General features: G+C 43.1%; 1 protein-coding gene across 1 annotated transcript in view; it reads right to left on the reverse strand.

The window, feature by feature from the left end:
- Nucleotides 1-22,838, reverse strand: part of LOC126176100 (homeobox protein EMX1-like) — a 330,487-nt gene that overhangs the window by 43,429 nt on the left and 264,220 nt on the right. Inside the window, exon 2 of the mRNA XM_049923238.1 lies at nt 15,973-16,145. Within this exon, the coding sequence (XP_049779195.1) occupies nt 15,973-16,145 (173 nt within the window). The remainder of the gene's footprint in view (nt 1-15,972; nt 16,146-22,838) is intronic.

The following is a 22,838-nucleotide window of genomic DNA, read 5'->3' on the forward strand; positions in this document are numbered from 1 at the left end:
TCTTTCAAATAGGAAACAATAGGCCTAGCTGTCAGTCTGCGCACGACGTTCCCTTATCTTTGTAGATTCAGACCTTCGGTATTAATAATAATGTAATTTCCTTTCGTCAGCTACAGCACAAGATTGTTACTACCGGCTCCATTAAAAACGATTCATTATGAAACAGTTTTCCGGAAAATCTTCAACTTCGGTGGCAATATAGAAAATCCTGCTGTTTACACATTCGTGTGCAGAAATATTTTTCGTCTGAAGTAACATCCGTTCATGAACAGACTTGTAGTGTAGTTCACTTATCACGGTCGTCGGTCTTTTAGAAGGAAAATTTGGAATTTATCTGGTTCCACGGTGTACACCTATATAATTTGTCGGAAACCATCGTTCACTATGATGTTAGCCCCTTGCTCTAGTTTTTAAAACATATCTCCGTGCTTCAAACTGACAGTCCCAACTAGTTTCCATTTTTCTGTTTTTATTCTCAGGTAACTTTCAATCGCTTCATAATTCCACACTTGTAAAGATAAACAAATTTCGTATAACTCCCTGGCAGTGACACTGGGAAAAAATCAACGGCGCTGCCTCTATCTAACAATAAGAGAGTTAGCATACAAATGATGCGTTTATCTTCCGACGCACCGAGAAATAACTGAAAACGTAGATGTCAATGTCTACAAATTTTAGCGCGGCAGCTAACTTATGACAGTGAGACAGTCGGCCTTTCTAACGAACAGCAATAAAGGCACTATTTACCGGCTAAAATAAAACAGCGTCGTTTACTCATACGTCGAATAGCTGTGCTAACAATAATAATAACTCTAATAATAAATATGAGACATCAACAACCGAAGCTTTAAAAATTAGAATTCCTTAAGCTTGTTTTAAGTTGAAATACATGAACCAAGTGGAAATATTACACAGGGATCATTGTCGAGCAATGTATTAAAGTCGAGAATGGCAGATATTTCGGTTGCCTTCTATAAAAAATGTTGCGAGTAGGTGTTGTTATGTCAATACAGAGATATGCATACGGTAAAAAACCGTAACTAAGCACAGACGATGATAAACGAGCCTTCGAGTAACATGCGCATAACGATATTGCACCACTTTTTATCACTGATAAATAACTGCCGGGAACGGAGCTTACGTCCCCCTGCAGACCAGACGTTAGTCTTTGTTGCGTTTCATATTTTTCAGAAAAGAAGAGGACCTAAAAATTATATACCTAATTTCATTATTCCCACTTGAATATTCTACATCTCGTAACTTACGAGGTTGCTTTTGTACTTAGCCAACATAATTCTTAACTAACTCTACCGTATCACATTGGCGAAGGCTTAGCCTACGTTGGCAAGTGTCGCGAAGACATTCCATTGCCATTCTTTCCGTTGCTCCGCCTAAGGCAGAATTGTTAGAATTGTTTGCTGAATACCATTATATTTTATGAAGGCTACTTCAGTAAATGGTAGTTCTTTCTCTCCATACTCGCATATTTTAGTGAAACCGATGGTCTTAGAAGCGGACAATAGTTCATAGCCATTACGCCCCTATCTCCGTGACCATACCCCTACTTTTTGCTTATGTGAACGGGCTAAGCTGTTCTGGAAATGGGTGCCTCACCAGATAGAAAACTTAATATTCTACAGCCAAGCTAAAGAGAGACACATTCTTTACATATTTCACTATCAAATCAGTAAAGAAAAACGTCGATGGCGACCACCCCAGTACGAACTACGCACTCTTGCCTGGTGTGGTCTACTAGTCCCCGTTTTCCTCACTCTACACCTGCAATCGGCTGTCGACTGCAACATGTGTGGCCGATACTGTAGTGTACCAATGTTGTCTTAAATCCTCCACTCCTAGGTCGTCTACTCTCCTTCAGCCCGAATTTCTCACTGTTTTTATCTTAAATTGGGAAAGGAGGGAAGGAAAGTTAGAGTTTAACGTCCCGGCAACAGCGAGGTCGTTACAGACGGAAGACAAGCTCGGATTACGAAAGGATGGGGATGGAAATCGGCAGTTCCCTTTTCAAGGGAACCATCCCGACATTTGTCTGGAGCGATTTAGAGAAATCACTAAAACATAAATCTGGATGGCCGGATGAAGATCCGGAACGTCGTCCTTCCGAATGCCAGCACAGTGAGCTAACCATCGCACTCTGGAGAAATTTTTATGTTTGCTGACTTGTCTAGAAACCAGTTATCCACCTGGTGGATAACGTCGCAAGATTCTTAAGAAGGAGACCTGCAGAGGGTCGACGAATGATGCAAAGATTGCTAGTTGACCGCCAACATAATCAAATTTGACGTAGCCCTATTGTGAATAACCGGCTGAAATCTTCGTTATGTCACAACTAGAGGACAACCAGTGGAGGCAGTCACACGCTCTAAATACCTAACAGTGAGCGTAGGGAGCGAATTAAAGGGGAATGATCACTTAAAACTAATTTTAGGGTAGGCATATGGCAGACTGACATTCACTGGAAGACTGATCAGAAGTGTGTAGTTCACACACGAACGAGGTAGATTCAGTTTTCCTCGTCAGTTTTACATCCGAACCGAACAGGATTGATAGAGGAAATACAGACGATCAAAAGGAGAGCAGCGCGTTTCGTCACAGGTTGGTTTAGTAAGCACGAATGCGTCACCGAGATGCTGAGCTAAATTCACTGGTAGACGCTGCGGGAGAGGCGATGTGCATTGAGGGTTGGTTTACTGTTCAAACTAGTTGAGGGCACGTAGCTAGAAGAGTCAACAAATATAGCGAAAAGACCACGAAGGTGAGATTTTGGTGATTCAAGCTAGCACAGGGGCTTGCCGACAATCGTTTCTCACAAACACAAGTCGCGACTGGAACAGATAGACCCTTGGGGGATAGCGAACTGATAAAGGTCGTACTCTCCGCCACACACGGTAAGGTGGCTGGTGGACTGTAAATGTAGATGTGCGACATTGTTCTTCCTACACGTGACGTACATGTATTCTCTGTAACTTCTGTCACTACAGTAATTTGAGCATTACTGTGACGCTCTGACGAAATAGACCTGTGATGTCCTCTTAAGTGAATAAATAAATACAGTTTCAGTTAGGAATATAAACCATCCCAAAATTATATGCTTGCCAATGCAGAGAAGAGGAAGAATAGTCCGCTCTCACAGTCAAGAGGAAACAATTTGCTTGCACAATTTCGATTCCAGAAGGGTTCCCCAACTGAGAATGCTGTTTATACACTCAGGCCTTCAGAAACAGTATATAGCCAGTTGGTATTTTCTATGACCTCTCCAAGGTGTTTGATTATGTAGATCATGATACTCTCCCAGAAAAACTCGTGTTTTATGGAACTGATGGCTTTACACACAACGAGTTTGTATGATGCTTAATAAACAGACTGCAAAAAGTTGTGTTGAATAATTCAGACACTGTCGGAAAGATAAAAAATTTTAGGGAGTGGGAAAAACAATAATAAAGGGAGTTCCACAGGGTTCAATTTTGAGTCCACTCCTAATCCTTACATATGTGAATGACCTTCCACCTAACATTATACAAGCAAATTTGGCACTTTTTGCCGACGATACTAGCGTTATAATAAATCCCATTAGAGAAAAAACAACAAAGGAGTTGGTAAAGGATATTTTCCAAAGAATTATTAAGTCGTTCTCCGAAAATGGACTCTCTCTAAGTTTTGTAGAACCACTCTACATTCATTTCTGTACAACAAATAGAGTTATAAAAAACTATTGATGCAGCACACGAACAGGAGGCAATAAATAGGGAAGAATATTCCAAATTTTTGGGTGTACTGTTGATGAAAACTTGAACGAGAAGAAGCACATTACTGAGATTCCCGAACAAATAAGTTCAACTACTTTTGCTCTTCGTAGAATTTCTAATCTCGGAAACAAACGTATCAACCTCCTGACATACCTTGCATATTTCCACCCAATAATGTCTTACGGAATACTTTTCTGGGGTAACGTATCACACAGAAAGAAAATACTGACTGCACAAAAGCGAGCAGTAAGAATAATATGTGGTGTTCACCCACGGACGTCATGTAGGTACCTCTTCAAGGAGGTAGGCAATTTAACTACGCCGTCACAGTACATATACTCACAAATGAAATTCGACATAAATAAGCCATCCTAATTTGAGAAGAACAATGATGTTCATACCTACAACATTAGAGATAAGAATGACCTTTATTACCCATTGTTAAAGCTGTCAGTGGCTCAGAAAGGAGTTCCACATGCAGCAACAAAACTTTTTGGTCATTTGCCTATAACATAAAATATCTGATCGGTAGCAAAGCAAGTTTTAAATGTAATTTAAAATCATGTCTCCTGCACAACTCCTACTCTGCTGGTGAATTTCTACCTAAAAACGGGAAGTCAGTAATAAATGAAAAAAATTAAACACTATTCATGTACACATATCCTGTAAACTAAACCGTTCTACGTCATTCAGATAAAAGAGTTGTTCAAATCATCAAGGAAGATGAAAGTAACTATGTACTCTGTTTTCTTTCTTTTATATTCAATTCGCCAATTCCACAGTCTCTTCAGAGGCATCTTCTAATATCTGAATAACTGGAAAGGCTCAACGAGGATGGCATAATACTGCAGGAACTTTCTACCGAGTAAAAAACAAAAGAAAAGACCCTGTTCTGCATTTATGGTTTGTTTAAACGCGGAAATACTGATGACGATGCCGTGGTATTATCTTCTGTGTATCGAGAAGGAACGCAATACCCTCACGGCCTCATTCAGGATGTCCCGCTTATCTTGACGAATAACTTCTTGTCTGTTAAAAAAAAAAGTATCAAGCAAAAGTCGTTTAGCTACCAGACGTGAACCAGCATGACTGCCGTTCTTGTAACTTTGTTCGCTACAACGATATGAACAGTAGTGCGTTTGTTTTAAATTGCGCCCTATATTTCTTATTTGGTAATCCTCTTCCTCTCGTCAAGACCCGTTCAGAAACGATTCACAGTGTATTATTGACGTAAACATGAAGTTATTAAAAACGTAACAAAGAGCTGACCTTGACTTTCCCGTACCAGCACTCAGTGCAAGTAGCTGAAGTAATGTAACTAGTCTACAAGCTGGACCTGACAGTAAACAAATGGAGAGACAGGGAATATGTGGACATGTCGTTCAGTCAGCTGAAGATTTGTGTGAGGGCATCAACGAAGAGAAGGTAGGAATGGTACTCATCTACGTATACTGCATGTTAGCAGAACAACAATTGGGTTTCGAATTGTTTATTGTCACCTCCAGCACGTGGACCAGTTATATTTTTCTGGATACCCGCACTTTCTGCTAGTGCAGGCGAGCGAAAGTCAGTTTTGTGCTGCATTTGTTACAACGTAATGTATAAGCCAATGATGCACTGTGATACTTTCACGAACATGTCTTGAGGAGAGGATGTGTTTCACCGAATACGTACTATAGGTCGCTCTTTAGAGAAGACGTACAGCTTGTAATGGTACTTGAATTGCGTAACCATTACGGCAGCTCAACTCAACCTCTCGATACCAGCAATATTCTACTGTGTTTCTGTAAAGTAGTTAACATATTTCTGAGACAACATTCAGATTTGATTTCATTAATGTAGAGGTACTATGATACATCGATATGTTTATGTTGCAATGATATTATTCTTATACGTATTCTTTCTTTTGTCACTATGATCTTTGACGTACTTGTAACTCTGAATTTTGGGCGCGTAAGCGATTATTAGTTAGTTAGAGAGTTAGAGACTGTAAAGTCAAGTCTTGGACGTCACGTTGAAAAGACGTATATTGTAGTCAGCTTATAAAATGTGAACTTTAACAGTGAGGAAGATGTTTTCAAGTATGTTTTGTATTGTGATGTTTTGTGTGCTACGTGATACTGCAACAAAAGCAATAAAAAGGAAGTGTAACTTAAATTCGGAGTGCTGATTAGTTTTTTACATCACCATTGTCCTGCAAAAGTGTAATCTTCAAGAATTGTTTGTGAAGCGCATCTACAAAACTTTTGAATATAGCAGAAGAAATCGTAGGTCTCTTTGCATCCGAGCTTGGAATCATCACCACCTAGATTTTCGACGATTGAGCAATGATTTTCCAATGAGACCAGCGTGGGAAACACGAAAAGATGAGCGCCTAGTTTATTCATTATTACATGAAATGACTTTATTAACTGTGCTCTAATGACACCTGCCACATAATAACTTTGTTGTTGCCCGAAAATGCAGTATTTAGCAGCGTGAGCAACACCACAATCATTATTAAATTTTGACCTTTGTTGTGGTAGGGTTGTTAGAAGCTGTTAATATCTTCGTAACGAACAAAGTTGTATGAAAGGGAGTCATACTTGTGAATGTCCCTCTGGTAGTTAACGAAGATTTGCTTGATAATTTTTTGTATTTTTCTTCTGGAACAAAAGTGGTCAAGATAAATGGCTCACGCTGTAGGCCCTATATGGAAAGCTGTCGAGGAAGCTAAAGCATCCGTGAACGGAATATTTCACGCAGCACATTTCTTTTCCTTTCCCTTCGACACGGCGTGATGCGCCGCCTCCCCAGGCGGTGCGGTAACGGGAGCCGAGAAGTCAACGGCCCAAAGTGACAGACGACGGACGCCGGCGGCGCATAGGCGGACGCTGCCGCGTGGGGCGGGCTGGATGTATATGTATATATACAGTACACTATACGCGCTGCCATTGGTCGCGCCCGCTAACTCCCCTGGCAGACAAGGGCGAGATGTTTATAATCTGGGCTGGGGGAGAGCCGACCCTCGCCGAACGCAGCAGTGGTGGCCGGCGCCCTGCGAGGAGGGAGGGGTTCCCAGCCGATGCTGCTGGTAGGGCTGGCGTGGATCCATCTGCAGCGTCAACAAATACCCATCAGCTTTCTGGCGCAACGCTAATTACACTACTGGCAATTAAAATTGGTACACAAGAAGAAATGCAGAGGATAAACGGCTATTCATTGGACAAATATATTATACTAGAACTGACATGTGATTACATTTTCACGCAATTTCCGTGCATAGATCCTGAGAAATCAGTATCCAGGACAACCACCTCTGGCCGCAATAACGGCCTTGATAAGCCTGCGCATTGAGTCAAACAGAGCTTGGATGGCGTGTACAGATACAGCTGCCCATGCAGGGTCAACACGATACCACAGTTCATCAACAGTAGTAACTGGCATATTGTGACGAGCCAGTTGCTCGGCCACAATTGACAAGACGTTTCCAGTTGGTGAGAGATCTGGAGAATGTGCTGGCCAGGGCAGCAGTCGAACATTTTCTATATCCAGAAAGGCCCGTAGAGGACCTGCAACATGCGGCCGGGCATTATCCTACTGAAATGTAGGGTTTCACAGGGATGGAATGAAGGATAGAGCCACGGGTCGTAACACATCTGAAATGTAACGTCCACTGTTGAAAGTGCCGTCACTGCGAACAAGAGCTGACCGAGACGTGTAACCAATGACACCCCATACCATCATGCCGGGTGATACGCCAGTATGGCGATGACGAATACACGCTTCCAATGTGCGTTCACCGCGATGTCACCAAACACGCATGCGACCATCATAATGCTGTAAACAGAACCTGAATTCATCTGAAAAAATGACGTTTTGCCATTCGTGCACCCAGGTTCGTCGTCAAGTACACCATCGCAGGCGCTCCTGTCTGTGATGCAGCGTCAGAGGTAACCGCAGCCATGGTCTCCGAGCTGGTAGTCCATGCTGCTGCAAACGTCGTCGAACTGTTCGTGCAGATGGTTGTTGTCTTGCAAACGTCCCCATCCGTTGACTCAGGGATCGAGACGCGGCTGCACGATCCGTTACAACCATGCGGATAAGATGCCTGTCATATCGACTGCTAGTGATACGAGGCCGTTGGGATTGAACATGGCGTTCCGTATTACCCTCCTGAACCCACCGAGTCTTCTGCTAACAGTCATTAGATCTCGACCAACGCGAGCAGCAATGTCGCGATACGATAAACCGCAATCGTTACAGGCTGCAATCCGACCTTTATCAAAGTCGGAAACGTGATGGTACGCATTTCTCCTCCTTACACGGGGCATCACAACAACGTTTCACCAGGCAACGCCGGTCAACTGCTGTTTGTGTATGAGAAATCGGTTGGAAACTTTCCTCATGTCAGCACGTTGTAGGTGTTGCCACCGGCGCCAACCTTGTGTGAATGCTCTGAAAAGCTAATCATTTGCATATCACAGCATCTTCTTCCTGTCGGTTAAATTTCGCGTCTGTAGCACGTCATCTTCGTGGTGTAGCAATTTTAATGATTCTGGTGCGGTACAAGGAGTACCGTCCGTCACAGACCTTAAAGTAGCTTGCAGAGTATAGCAGTACATGTAGGTGTGACGAGGTGTAATTATATAGTTCCAGTTATCTCCTTGAAAAATGGAACACACTGAAATACCTGCGGCACAGTGTCGTAGCAGTGTTCTACAGAACCCAAAACAAAATAGATAGCCAAATGATGAGGCGAACTATCGTGCATACCTTATATTTGAAGTGGAACAAGCGTGTAAACATTAACGCCGAGTTGGCGGAAGTGTGCGGCAACAAGGCATCATCACGTGACAAACTGTTTAGGTGGTTCAGATGCTTCGAATGTGGTCACACAAGTCTGACTGGTCACGTGGGAAACGGCAGACCACCTCTCCGTAAAGAACCAGGATTCGCTAGAGAAGTTTAGGCCCCGGTTCTTGAAGACCAACGTCTCGCAATCAGAGATATTGGGAAAACTGAAAATCGGTCTTAGATCAGTTCTGAAGATCTTGTGCGACGTTTTGCACACGACGGAGGTCAGCCCTCTGGGTTCCGCGACTGATCACACATCTCAGGTCATTCTACTCAGCACACAGTCACAGTTGATGCTTCCTTGGGCTTTTGTGTTATCGCCCGTGTTCTGCTGCACTGGATTCAGTAATTTCTTTGTATTTCTTCGGATGAAGAAACCATTGCGTGGTCGGCATTCTCAGAATGAGGACGAGTTGATTTCTGTGGCGGAACATATAGGCCTACTAAATAGGCAAAACGCAGATTTCTACAACCAAGCTCTTGTTAAGTCATCCAGTGTTGGCACAAATACGAGGGTGGTTTGATAAGTCTGGTAAATTTCCATGAAAGAATGAAACATTCTTGTTGCGCTCCATTGTTGGTAAGCTTGTGTATTCCAAGGATCGTGTAAAGAATTTCAACACTGTTCAGCGTATTGTTGACAGGCATCTGAATTGGTCGATGTGTCGACTGCAATTGAAAATGGATAAAACCGAGTGTCGTACTGTTGTTAAATATTTTCGTTTGAAGGGTCGAACTGCAGCACAGATCAAAACGGAACTGGATGAAGTTCACTTGGACTCTGTACCATCACTGAAGACCATTTACTTTTGGATTAATGAATTTAAGCGTGGTCGGACAAGCACCGAATACGTAGCGCACTCTGGCAGTCCAGATAAGATCTCCACAAAGAAAACCATTGACAGAGTCCATGAGACGGTAATGTAAGACCACCGAATAAAAATTAGTGAGATTGCTGAAACTGTAGGCATCTCAGCTGAGAGAGTACATAATACCCTGCACAGAGAATTGTCTACGAAGTCACGTGCGAGTTTGTTGCGCTATAGCTCACAGTCGAGCAAAAGCGGAACCAGCATAACATTGCAACAAAATGTCTGGCGATGTTTAACAGCAGTCCTCAAGATTTTTGCGCCGATTCGTGACTGTTGATGAAACCTGGATCCATCATTACACACCAGAGTCAAAACGGCGGTCAGAAAATGGTCAAAGGCTGGTGAAAGTGCACCGAATAAGACAAAGAACATTTTTCCAGCTGTTAAGATGATGGCCACTGTCTTTGGGGATTCTCAAGGTATAATCTCATAGATTAATTGGAAAAAGGCAGAACCGTAGCTCGATGACGATGATAATGTTTGGTTTGTGGGGCGCTCAGATGCGCGGTTATCAGCGGCCGTACAAATTCCCAACCTTTGCTCAGTTCAATCTCTCCACTTTCGTGAATGATGATGAAATGATGAGGACAACACAAACACCCAGTCATCTCGAGGCAGGTGAAAATCCCTGACCCCGCCGGGAAGGAAGAACGCGACCGCGAGACCAACAGCTGCGGACCCATAGCTCGAGCCTATTATGATTCATTGTTGGATCGTCTGAAACGCGTTGGCTGAGAAAGGGCCAAGGTTGGAACGTAAAAAGTGCTCCTTCAGCAGGGTAATGCATCACCCTACACATCATCGATAACAATGTGGAAACTACACGAATTGGACTTTGTATTGGTTCCCTATCCACCATATTCACCAAACGTAGCCTCAACTGAGTTCTTCCTGTTCCCTAACTTAAAATATTGGTTTGCTGGGAAGAAATTTTCATCGAGTGAGGACGTGATAGCTGAAGTCAATTAGTATTTTGCAGAGTTTGACAGCACCTCCTTTCCGATGGGATGAAGAAGATCGACGATCGCTGGACCAAGTGTATATCCCTCAAAGTGGACTATGTTAACTATAGTTCAATTCTTTTATCTTGGCGGCTCGCGCATGCCCGCCCAGACGCGGGAGATTGCTGCGTTGCCAGTTGCAGGCGCTAAGACAAGAAGCGCCATAGTATAGTTCGCAAACTTACGTTTAGGGGGGAGCGCGCAGTTTATCAAGTAAAGCCACCACGGCCGCATTAACCCTTTCGCTGCTACAGAGACGTGCTCCCCGCATTCCGTGTTGTGCGCGATTTTGTCATCACTGCACTGCTCGCCTGTGCAGACACATGGTGTTCCGACTGCTTTGACACACTTATCATTCGATTTCACAAAAACTATTTGACCCAAAAATTTGATTTTTACACATATTCTTGACTGATACCTTCCCCTCATAAATGACTTAATTTTGTTTCGATGTTCAACGCAGTTATTGTGCAGCATTAAATGTAGTAAACCGTTGCACGAAATTTTGAAGAGTTTGCAGAGGTAAAAGTCACAGCGTATACTTTCCGTATGGTCGATTTTAGTTGGCACTAGAAATTTCAAAAAATTGCGTTCAAACGAATAAAATTCATGAAGAAAGACACTTCGATATGGTTTTTAAGTAAAGAAAATATTGGCACCAAACAAGGTTTGAACTCGTAACCTTTTATTTAGCAGTCAAACACCTTAACCACTACGCTAACGTAACTCGTCATTTAACTGGATTCCTGGAGGAGTTTAAACAATCACGCAAAATACCGACACACACTGTTGGTATGACTATGAATTACTCACGTTTCGTCGAAGTACAATAGCAAATAAACAATTACCGCTGTTCTTTGTTGCGAAAAAGCGGTTAGTGAGAATGAATTTCCCTGCTATCGCCTGAATTAGGAGGCTTATTGCTTGTTTGGTTTAATTAATTAATAGAATAGAAAATGAAGCAATTGGTACAAAGAATGCTTTTTCCGAACTTTCTTTTATAGAAAGTCTGCTATCAAGACATTGCTTTTGTTCAAGTACTTTATTTATGACTGAACGTTTCTAAAACTGAAGACACTCGTCCGTGCTCTGCACTGCAGTCGAGCTCTGGCAACGTCGTTCTCTGTTCATTGGCTGACTGTGTTTTGTGACGTCAGATGCGCAGAACGAACCTAAACTCGGCCGCCGTCGTAAATGACGCGCACTTTAGGAAAGAAACATTTTTATTGCTTTTTAACCAGACTTATCAAATCACCCTCGTATGTCGCCCTTCAGGATGGATATGTAGAGAAAGTCTAACACCACCAAGGTCGCATCTGTTTTTTTTTTTCACGATGTTAATTAACACTCTAAGACTACCCATCATAGATGTAGAGAACATGGGAACGTTCCGTTCAGGTTCTGTCCATGACGCAGTAACAGAAAAGCAATGGCAGAGAGCACACCGGCCCAAGTGCTGGTACAAATGGAGACGTAGCGACGGCGGCGGTGAGCCCGCGTTCGCACCTAGCGTGGTCCCCCGCGGCCCAGCTGCGCCGCGGCTGCTGGCTGCGCCATTGTAATGCGATCCGATTCGCCGTGGGCTCCCCGCGGGGACGGGCCTTTGTCTCAATCCCCGGAGCCGTGTTCGAAATTCAAATGCTAATCTCGCCCATTCTTCTTGGCCGGCAAACAAATATAAATCTCTTTAATAATAATACTTGTAGTAATAACAGCAACACGGAGTGAGGCAGGGCACAAAAAGGACGGGCCGCTCCTTACTTCATCAGATGTGATTAATGCGTCGTTAAGCGCCGGGGCGGGGGGAATGGCGGCCATGATGGGGACATCTGCCGCTGCACCGGGGCACGAGGTTAATGGCGGACGCGCGCTGCCGCCCTTAATCCGATTTGGTATCGTATCGGTTACGCTGCCCTTCGCACCCTGCCAGTCACCACCCCTAGCCGCTAAGTACATCGCCTCCTGTTCCCTCGAGCATAGACCTACCATTCTCTCTCTGTATCACGGCGTCATTCAGATCGCTTACGACCCGTTCAAGGGCAGCTCCTTAACGGTGGACATGTGCTTCTGCACTAAAAATGCCGTATTGTACCTACGATGCAAGAGACGCGGTGGTAGAGACACTAGATTAGTACTCTTGAACAAGTGGATGAACTTCGGTACGTCGGAAGTAGAACAGATAATGGAGGAAGGCTTAGTAGGCTACATATTAATTTTTCTAGATAAATTGCAGTATTATGGGATTGATGGTTTAGTTAACCAATGGATAATGTCACATCCAACCAAAAGAATGCAGAAAGTTGTACTTATTAATTCAGTCAATATATAGTTTGGCGACGTAATTCTGACTAGTGTATGGGGTTCCTCAAGCCTCAATCTCTGGTCCACTATTCTTCTCCGTACACGTAAACGATTTTCTAATGCACAACAAACATAATGAGTTCTTTTTGAAGATGACATTAGTATTGCAATCAATCCAGGCATACATACAGAAACAGAAGAAATGATAAAAAATGTTCTTAAAAGTATCATTGACTGGTTTTCTGCAAGTTGTCTCACCCTCAGTTTTAAAAAGACACAGCACATTCAGTTCTGCATATTTATGGTACTACACCAGTGATACGTGTAAAACACGGTGAGAAAATAATAAATACAGTGAAAACTTCAAAATTCTTAGGTATCCGCATTGCTGAGAATTTAAACTAGAAAAAGCAGATTTTGGATTCCCTAAAACGCTTTAGTTCAGCCACATTTGCATATCGAATCATTGCAAATCTTGAGGAGAGACAGATCGGTAAGCTGACATATTTTGTACGTTTTCATTCAGTAACGTCATATACAGGGCTATTACAAATGATTGAAGCGATCTCAAAAATTCACTGTAGCTCCATTCATTGACATATGGTCACGACACACTACAGATACGTAGAAAAACTCATAAAGTTTTGTTCGGCTGAAGCCGCACTTCAGGTTTCTGCCGCCAGAGCGCTCGAGAGCGCAGTGAGACAAAATGGCGACAGGAGCCGAAAAAGCGTATGTCGTGCTTGAAATGCACTCGCATCAGTCAGTCATAACAGTGCAACGACACTGCAGGACGAAGTTCAACAAAGATCCACCAACTGCTAACTCCATTCGGCGATTGTATGCGCAGTTTAAAGCTTCTGGATGCTTCTGTAAGGGGAAATCAACGGGTCGGCCTGCAGTGAGCGAAGAAACGGTTGAACGTGTGTATCTGGACATGCTGGAAAATTCGCTCATGCCACAACTGGAGACCGACAGCACCGACTTCATCTTTCAACAGGATGGTGCTCCACCGCACTTCCATCATGATGTTCCGCAGTTCTTAAACAGGAGATTGGAAAACCGATGAATCGGTCGTGGTGGAGATCATGATCAGCAATTCATGTCATGGCCTCCACGCTCTCCCGACTTAACCCCATGCGATTTCTTTCTGTGGAGTTATGTGAAAGATTCAGTGTTTAAACCTCCTCTACCAAGAAACGTGCCAGAACTGCGAGCTCGCATCAACGATGCTTTCGAACTCATTGATGGGGACATGCTGCGCCGAGTGTGGGACGAACTTGACTATCGGCTTGATGTCTGCCGAATCACTAAAGGGGCACATATCGAACATTTGTGAATGCCTAAAAAAAACTTTTTGAGTTTTTGTATGTGTGTGCAAAGCATTGTGAAAATATCTCAAATAATAAAGTTATTGTAGAGCTGTGAAATCGCTTCAATCATTTGTAATAACCCTGTAGAATAATGTTCTGGGGTAACTCATCTTTAAGTATGAATGTCTTCGCTGCTCAAAAAGTTCTGTAAGGGCTCACCCACAATCATATTGTACACGTCTGTTTAACGAGTTAGGCATTGTAACTATTGCTTCACAGTATATTTATGGCCTAATGAAGTTTTTTTTTGGTATATAATCCAGTACAGTTCAAAAGGACAATGATGTACATAATTATAGTACCAGGAGGAGAAATGACATCAAAGTGAGCCATTGCCGCAAAAGATCTTCGACAGAGTGGTATATATACTGTCATTATGAAGTGCACATTCGCAGCGGACGAAATGTTAGTCTAGAAACAACATGACTCGAACACATACCCGTAAAAGTCTTACTGAACACAGCGAATATTCGAACAAAAGATAAGAAGCAAGGTACGTTCCAGGTTTTAAGCAAGAACAAAGCTACAAATTTGTTGCTAGAGATGTGCATGTTTGCGCAACACTTAGATAGTGCTCATAAGTTGCGCAGAAATCGGCACAGCAGGAATCGGAGAGGGGGGGCACGGCAAGAGTGGTAAAGGGAGCAAATACACATTGACCAAGAACCACCTGTTACCAAGAATAACAGGGTTTGACAAAAATTGTGAAAGATCTGAGAGAACTGGGAATGGACCAAGTGACATTTCTGGCTCTTGCACCCTTGTATACTTTCTTGTCATCCAAAGCGTCTTACGTGTTGGCGCAGGCAGCTGACGTCACAAAAAAGTGATATGTGTTTGCTACCGAGGAAAGCTGCCACGTATCGGTACGCACACGACACTCAAGTTCGGTGAGTTCCTGTTTTCAGCTGACGTGGAACCAGCGGAGAATTATATGTTCTCATTGGCTACAGGGATACAGTTTGTGGGCCAAAACGTGTAACTTCAATACAATGCATTAAACAAAAACGACATCAAATATAAATTTGTCAAAGGGTGAAACGTCTCTTTTGAATGTATTCATTAGGACATATATACTTATTAAAATAGTCTGTTGTACTCTTTGAATAATAAGAAATGATATGAAGACCCTGATTGACTTCGTGCGTTGTCGAGTTGCCACGAACAAAGCCGCAATAAGTATTCGGCGCCGATAGCAGTGTGGTTGGGTGCTGCTGGTAGTCGGCGAGCAATGGAGTCTAATTACATGATAGTAGAGTTTTTGTTGTTTATTGTACATGAAAATTATTGAAATGGTTCAAATGGCTCTGAGCACTATGGGACTAAACATCTGTGGTCATCAGTCCCCTAGAACTTAGAACTACTTAAACCCAACTAACCTAAGGACATCACACACATCCATGCCCGAGGCAGGATTCGAATCTGCGACCGCAGCGGTCACGCGGTTCCAGACTGTAGCGCCTAGAACCGCTCGGCCACCTGTGAGAATTTCAGAAAACGATTGCGGCAGTGTGTGGATTGTAAAGGTAGACATTTGCCAGATATACTGTTTAAATCATGTAATTAGAAACTTCCATGATTGTCCAATATGAGAAAAATAAAAATGTAAGTTTCTACGTGTACATTATTTTTTATTTAATTCCCAAATCATCAATTTGCCGCGCACCAACCTGTAGTTCGAGAACAGAAGATAGCGTACGTCAAAAGTTAGGTGATCTCTAAAGAGCTCATTTGAAGCAGGTTACAGTACGCCGTTAGTGTGTGGACAGTGCAGAACACGAGCAGGAAGGTGCGTGGTGTGAGTAGAGATGGGGCGACCGCTCACCTGCGTCTCGGTGAGGCTGAGGGACTGCGCCAGCTGCTTGCGCTCGGCGCCCACCACGTAGTGGTTCTTCTCGAAGGCGTGCTCCAGCTTGAGCAGCTGGCTGGGGCTGAACGCCGTCCGGATGCGCTTCGGCTTGCGGAACGGCTGCAGCAGGAAGCCGGGGATGTCGGGGCCTGCGGGCAGCCAAAACACCGATGTTCTCACCCCGCTGCCAGAGGAAGTGGGCGCGACACAGTTCCAAATCTGTACCAGCGCCTAAGTAGCTGCACTCGAACACCACCAACTTTTTTTTTTAATTATGCTAAATATATTTCCCTCTCAGCTGTGTTATTTATACCAACCTTCAAACTGTGCTGCAGTCTATGTAGGCAACAAAGGGAAAAACACTTACCCTATCACAACTCCCGCCATCTGGTTCTAAATGATCTGTTACAGCTCTTTTTAAACCTCTGTACTCCGGATTCCATTGTTCTACCAAGAGGTGAGCGAAGAATCCATAATGTTATTTAGGGCTATAAAGATAAATAGGACATCCTGAATATGATATGAATTAAATATAATGGAACGAAATGAATGGATTGATTGGGATGAAATCAATGAAGTATTTGGAACTGATATGTGGAAACAACACTAGTGACACTGGAAGTTTTCCGGGCAGTCTGGCCGAGCGGTTCTAGGCGCTTCGGTCTGGAACCGCGCGACCCCTACGGTCGTACATTCCAATCCTGCCTCGGGCATGGATGTGTGTGGTGTCCTTAGGTTAGTTAGGTTTAAGTAGTTCTAAGTTTTAGGGCACTGATGACCTCATACGTTAAGTCCCATAGAGCTCAGAGCCATTTTTGACTCTGGAAGTTTGAATAAGGCTGAGGTATGTGCTCAGATGGTCCAGTGATTTGGGCAGGGAATGCAGGTTTCCTGTACTCGTCTGACGCAAATTTCGAGTTGTCGCGTTTGTCTTTCCCAGTTTCTTGAAAGAAGTATAGCTTGTAGATGTATAAAATTTTCTCAGACTTCTTAATGCAAAAATTCTGGGTAAAACCTCGAGCTTTCGAGGATTTCCAACATAGTCTTCGTCAGCTGCTCCTGACAAAGACGATGGTGGTAATCGTCAAAAGCACGAGGTTTTACTGGGAATTTCCACGGCAAAAAGTCCGGCAATCATTCTTACAAGAGCATTGTAGCCAAAAACTTTGTTCTCATAGCTAGTAGATTCTCGATTGCTCAGAGCGTCCTTTACATAAATCTGAAAATGATAGTTAGGTCTATGTTTCCGAAATCATACAGGGTGGCACACGAAATGTGTTACCATTTTGTTTTTGGATATAAACTTTATTGTCAATACAATCTGAAAGGAACATATACTACGCTGAAGAGCCGTCCATGGAGATTTGTTCTAACTCAGCACATGCTCCATATGTCCACCATTTCGTTTCCTAACTTCCTTCAAACGAACACTGAAGTTAGTGATTGCCCTACAGCACATGTCTCCCGTAATTTCACTGCAAGCTTGAAGAATAAGTCTTCTGAGCTCCATTAAATCACGTGGACGTTTCGGGAAAATTTTTTTTCCTTTAGGTACCCCCAAAGAAAAAAGTCACATGGATTGAGGTTTGGACTATTGGAGTTTTTACACGAGCATTTCGACATGCGGATCATTTCACTCAGATTTCCAGGTCGCTTCAATGACGGACAAAATTGGCCCCCTAATAGTCCAGACATCAATCCAATGCCTCCTGCATTTAATGCTCCTACAGCCGCTGAGACCCTTTCATATGGGGGTGCACTGTTATTTTGAAAATTATTATCTCTTGAAATTGTAGTGAAATTTACAAGCTAAATATTAAAACAAAAAACCACTTATGAAAGCAGTGTAAAAACATTAAAGTGGTTTTCATATATCTAAAATTTTATATTAAAAAATATCCAATACTATTTTGAGCACGCCGGACCGTTATAAAAGCAGATAATTACATCTTATCACTTAACTTTTTGTTTTCGAGTTAATAATTTAAAATTTTATGAATTACATAACACAAATTAGCGATGATATTTTGGGGAAGGGAAAGAATTTTCTCTTCTAAATTCACAGATAAAATGAATAACACAGCAAGTGCAGCTGCCAACAGTTCGTTTCCATAGTCAAACCTAACGTCATTCTAACCTCTTTCTGTTCCCAAGACAATATAACTGTTAACCTTATCACTGCTTACAGGGACTGCAACTCATTACTTGCGGTTGTGACTGTTATCTTTGTGTCGTCTACAGGGTCACTTTAGCTCCATTACCCTTGACATCGCTTCAACATTCTTACAGCGACATTACTATGCAGAAAAGCGCTACAAATAACGCATCAATTTAACCACCTTTGGGAGATAGAATGGTGACGTCCGTGGCAGCCCGAGAAAAACCGGTCATAAGAAAGAAACGTTCAATCTCTCTTACACTATGTCTGGTGAGTTTAATAAATTCAGTCACAATGGCAGATGTTGAACGTTTCTTTTGTCACTGCTACAAAAAAAAAAAAAAAAAAAATAGAAAGAAAGTAGATTAACGGCTTTCCGACGATCCGCTCTTAACGGAAACGCTTATACAATACATCATTTGCTAATTTCGCTGTGAAATTTTACGTGGCTGGGAACCCGTTAACAATGGGGCACTCAATTTACGAGTTGTCGACAGCCCCTGAATACCGCAAGAGGAACGCATTATGTATCACGCAAAAGCGGAGGGTACTACCGACTCGGGGGTACGATTTCTATCGCGCCGGTAACAAGTAGGTTACATAATTATCTGATGCCGGCGAATGGTTTGTATCACCATTACTACGGGGAAATGAATGGCGCGGGCGCGTGACAGCCGGCTGTTTGCCAACACCGCCGCTAGGGGCGCTGGCGAGCGAGGCGCCCAGATTCCTATCTTACCGACGAAAACACATCCGACCATCTGACATACATTAACATTTACCGTATCGCACCCACATAAACGTTTATGGACGCGTGTCGAACGAGCCAATCAGGGCGGCGCGACACGGCCCGGCCGAAACAAAACACTCGCGAGGCACGTGCGCGCGCAACAAATGTCACCGGGACCGTACCAGGATGTTGCCGGCGGCGGGGGCGGCGTGCGCACCCCATCAGGATGCTATCAGCGGCGCAAGGACGACGCGATCCTGAGGAATGGGCGTGAAGGTGTCAACTGCCGAGCCGGGGAGCCGTCGCCCCAGCACTGCAGCGTGGACGTGTGCTCTGGCGTGGTGGACAGTGAGAAAGCGTGCCGTTTCAAAGCTTATATACTTTTTATTACAGTTACGGACCACAGAAACATTTATAGCTCAACTTACTAGCTTTGCTCGGTAAATACCATCTTCAGACCTGAACAGACCAGTATGCTAATCACATCAAGTCGGCATATTTAAAAATGGTACAGCCACAGTTATAAGACTGAACCATTTTTACACATTCCGACTCGATACGATTTGCATTGCGTTTCTGCTCTGGTCTCAAGATGTTCATTAGCGACCGAAATTAATAAATATTTTTGTACTCTATAACTGGAACAAAAAATATATAAACGTATTTCCGGATTTCTTGAAAATTTAGCTGCGACTAGATTGGAACTTGTGATGTTAATCAAGGACATAGATAACGGCCGCCAAATCTAATATAACTAACCGCTTTTATACCAGGTGATTATAACAAAACTGACTGTGTTCTGCCGGCCGTTGTGGCCCAGCGGTTCTAGGCGCTTCAGTCCGGAACCACGCTGCTTCTACGGTCGCAGGTTCGAATCCTGCCTCGGGCATGGATGTGTGTGTTGTCCTTAGGTTAGTTAGGTTTAAGTAGTTCCAAGTTTGTAAGTAGGCTGTTTAGGGTTTTATGTTGGTAACGCCACGTAGCGCTCTGTATGAAAATCACTGACTGTGCTGTGTGCAGTCTGTGGCTGGTTAGCATTGTTGCAATATTCGCTATTGTAGTGTTGGGCAGTTGGATGTGAACAGCGCGTAGCGTTGCACGGTTGGAGGTGAGCTGCCAGCAGTGGTGGATGTGGGGAGATAGATGGCAGAGTTTTGAGAGCGGATGATCTGGACGTGTGTCCATCAGAGATAGTAAATTTGTAAGACTGGATGTCATGAACTGATATATATATATATATTATGACTTTTGAACAGTGTTAAGGTAAATACATTGTTTGTTCTCTATCGAAATCTTTCATTTGCTAACTACGCCTATCAGTAGTTAGTGCCTTCAGTAGTTTGAATCTTTTATTTAGCTGGCAGTATTGGCGCTCGCTGTATTGCAGTGGTTCGAGTAAGGAAGATTTTTGTGAGGTAAGTGATTCATGAAGAGTATATGTTATTGTTAGCCAGGGCCATTCTTTTGTAGGGATTATTGAAAGTCAGATTGCGTTGGGCTAAAAATATTGTGTGTCAGTTTAGTGATGATCAGAATAAGTAAGAGGGAAAAGTCTAAGTACGTTCAGTTTTGCTCATCTGTTTGAAAATCAAATAACGTAAGGGGTTTATCAGTACAATCATTCATAAATTTTTCAAAGGGGACGTTTCAAGTTCTAGGGGACTGATGACCTCAGAAGTTAAGTCCCATAGTGCTTAGAGCCCTTTGAACCATTTGAACTAAACTTTACGATTATTTAGTAGCAATGTAACATTTTACAACCTTTAGTGGACTTAGGGCTATAGTTTGTTGGATGTCGCTAAGTGCTCTCATTATGAAACACTGGATGAATATAGTCCAGATAATTTGCGCTCAACTTTGAGGAAAAGTAAGTTTTTCACACATATCGATGTTTATGATGCCATATCTCCTGAACTATGTATCGTACGATGATATAATTTCGCAGGTACATTCGGCAATATACGTGGCTGCCTTAAAAATGTATCGCGAATAGAGTTAATGATAAAGGAGAAATTAATTAAAACGCCATGCCCGATATTGAAGTTTCACAGTGCGCCATTTTGAGTAAAAGCTAGTTTTCGATGCATCTTTCTATGAAATCATCTCTCTTGAACTATGTGTCGCACGATAATGTAATAATTACAAAATGATTTTGCAGGTGCAGTCAGTGGTATATGTGGATACTAGAGATGGGCAAACTGAAACACATAACTGTTTCGAAACAAATGAAACAGTACAATGTAATGTTTCGATACGCCGTTTCGAAACAGTGAAACAGTTTGTGTTTTATAATTTAATAAACCTACACATTTTATCATCTTGAATGTCTACTGTATACGTATGTCCATATAAACACAAATGAGTCGCGAGAGCGCTAATCATATCGCAGAAAGTATGAAACTATCACTTAGGCGTTTTGGCAGTTCCGTATTTCATGCAGCAAATGCGCTGCTTTCGTGTCGTGTCACTTTCATACTTTGTAATTGGCTGAGGACAGCCATAGCTGAAGACAGAAGAACCACCACGAACGGAACTGGAGGAGGGAGCAAACTGCAGAAACAACGGACATGCTACTGGGATTCCCACATTCCGTTAGTATGGGTAATAAACTCATCCTGGTAATTTCCATGCACACAAAGGGAATCATTGTGGATATTAGGCACAGTGACTATAGACTCACAACTAATGCCAAATAATTCGAATAAATAACAAAATATAACAGAAAAAAATTTTGTCTTTCAAGGTGTTTCGAACCGTTACTATAAATGCACCATGCTTCCCTTCCTGTTCACCATTACACTATCACTGATATGTCAAACAAATGGTTCAAATGGCTCTGAGCACTATGGGACTCAACTGCTGTGGTCATCAGTCCCCTAGAACTTAGAACTAATTAAACCTAACTAACCTAAGGACATCACACACATCCATGCCCGAGGCAGGATTCGAACCTGCGACCGTAGCAGCAGCGCGGCTCCGGACTGGAGCGCCTAGAACCGTACGACCACCGCGGTCGGCTATATTTTATCGCCTCACATAAATGTTATTACGTTTTTGCTCACATTATGTGGCTGCATGAGTACAGTGACTGTACAATGACAAATAAAAGAACCCTAGACCGCTGCCATTGATAGAGTTTGTTGATATTCAAGTTTTTTAGTGAAGCATCCTGTTTAAGAGCTACACAATGAGGGGACAAAAGTCATGGGATAGCGATGTGCACATATACAGATGGCGGTACTATCACGTACACAGCATATAAAAGGGCAGTGTATTGACGCAGCTGTCATTTTACTCAGGTGATTCATGTGGAAACATTTCCGACACGATTATGGCCACACGACGAGAATTAACAGACTTTGAACGCGGTATGGTAGTTGGAGTTAGACGTATGGGACATTCCATTTCGGAAATCGTTAGGGAATTCAGTATTATGAGATCCACAGTGTCAAGAGTGTGTCGAGAATACCAAATTTCAGGCATTACCTCTCTTCGAAAGATTAACAAATGGCCGACGGCGTTCACTTAACGACCGAGAGCAGCGGCGTTTGTGTAGAGGTGTCAGTGCTAATAGACTAGCAACACTGCGTGAAATAACCGCAGAAATCAATGTGGAACGTACGACGAACGTATCCGTTAGAGCAGTGCGGTGAAATCCGGCGTTAGTTGTCTGTGGGAGCAGACGACCGACGCGAGTATGTTGGACAACAGCGCGACATCGCCTAGAGCGCCTCTCTTGGGCTTGTGACCATATAGGTTGGACCATAGACGATTGGACAAGCGTGGCCTGATCAGATGAGTTCCGATTTCAGTTGGTAAGAGCTAATGGCAGGGATCGAGTGTGGAGTTGACCCAGAAAAGCCATGGATCCAAGTTGTCAACAAGGCACTGTGCAAGCCGGTCATGGTTTTATGATGGCCTGTGATGTGTTTACATGGAATGGGATGGATCCCG

This window comes from Schistocerca cancellata, chromosome 3 (genome assembly GCF_023864275.1).
Source record: "Schistocerca cancellata isolate TAMUIC-IGC-003103 chromosome 3, iqSchCanc2.1, whole genome shotgun sequence".
Lineage (NCBI taxonomy): Eukaryota > Metazoa > Arthropoda > Insecta > Orthoptera > Acrididae > Schistocerca > Schistocerca cancellata.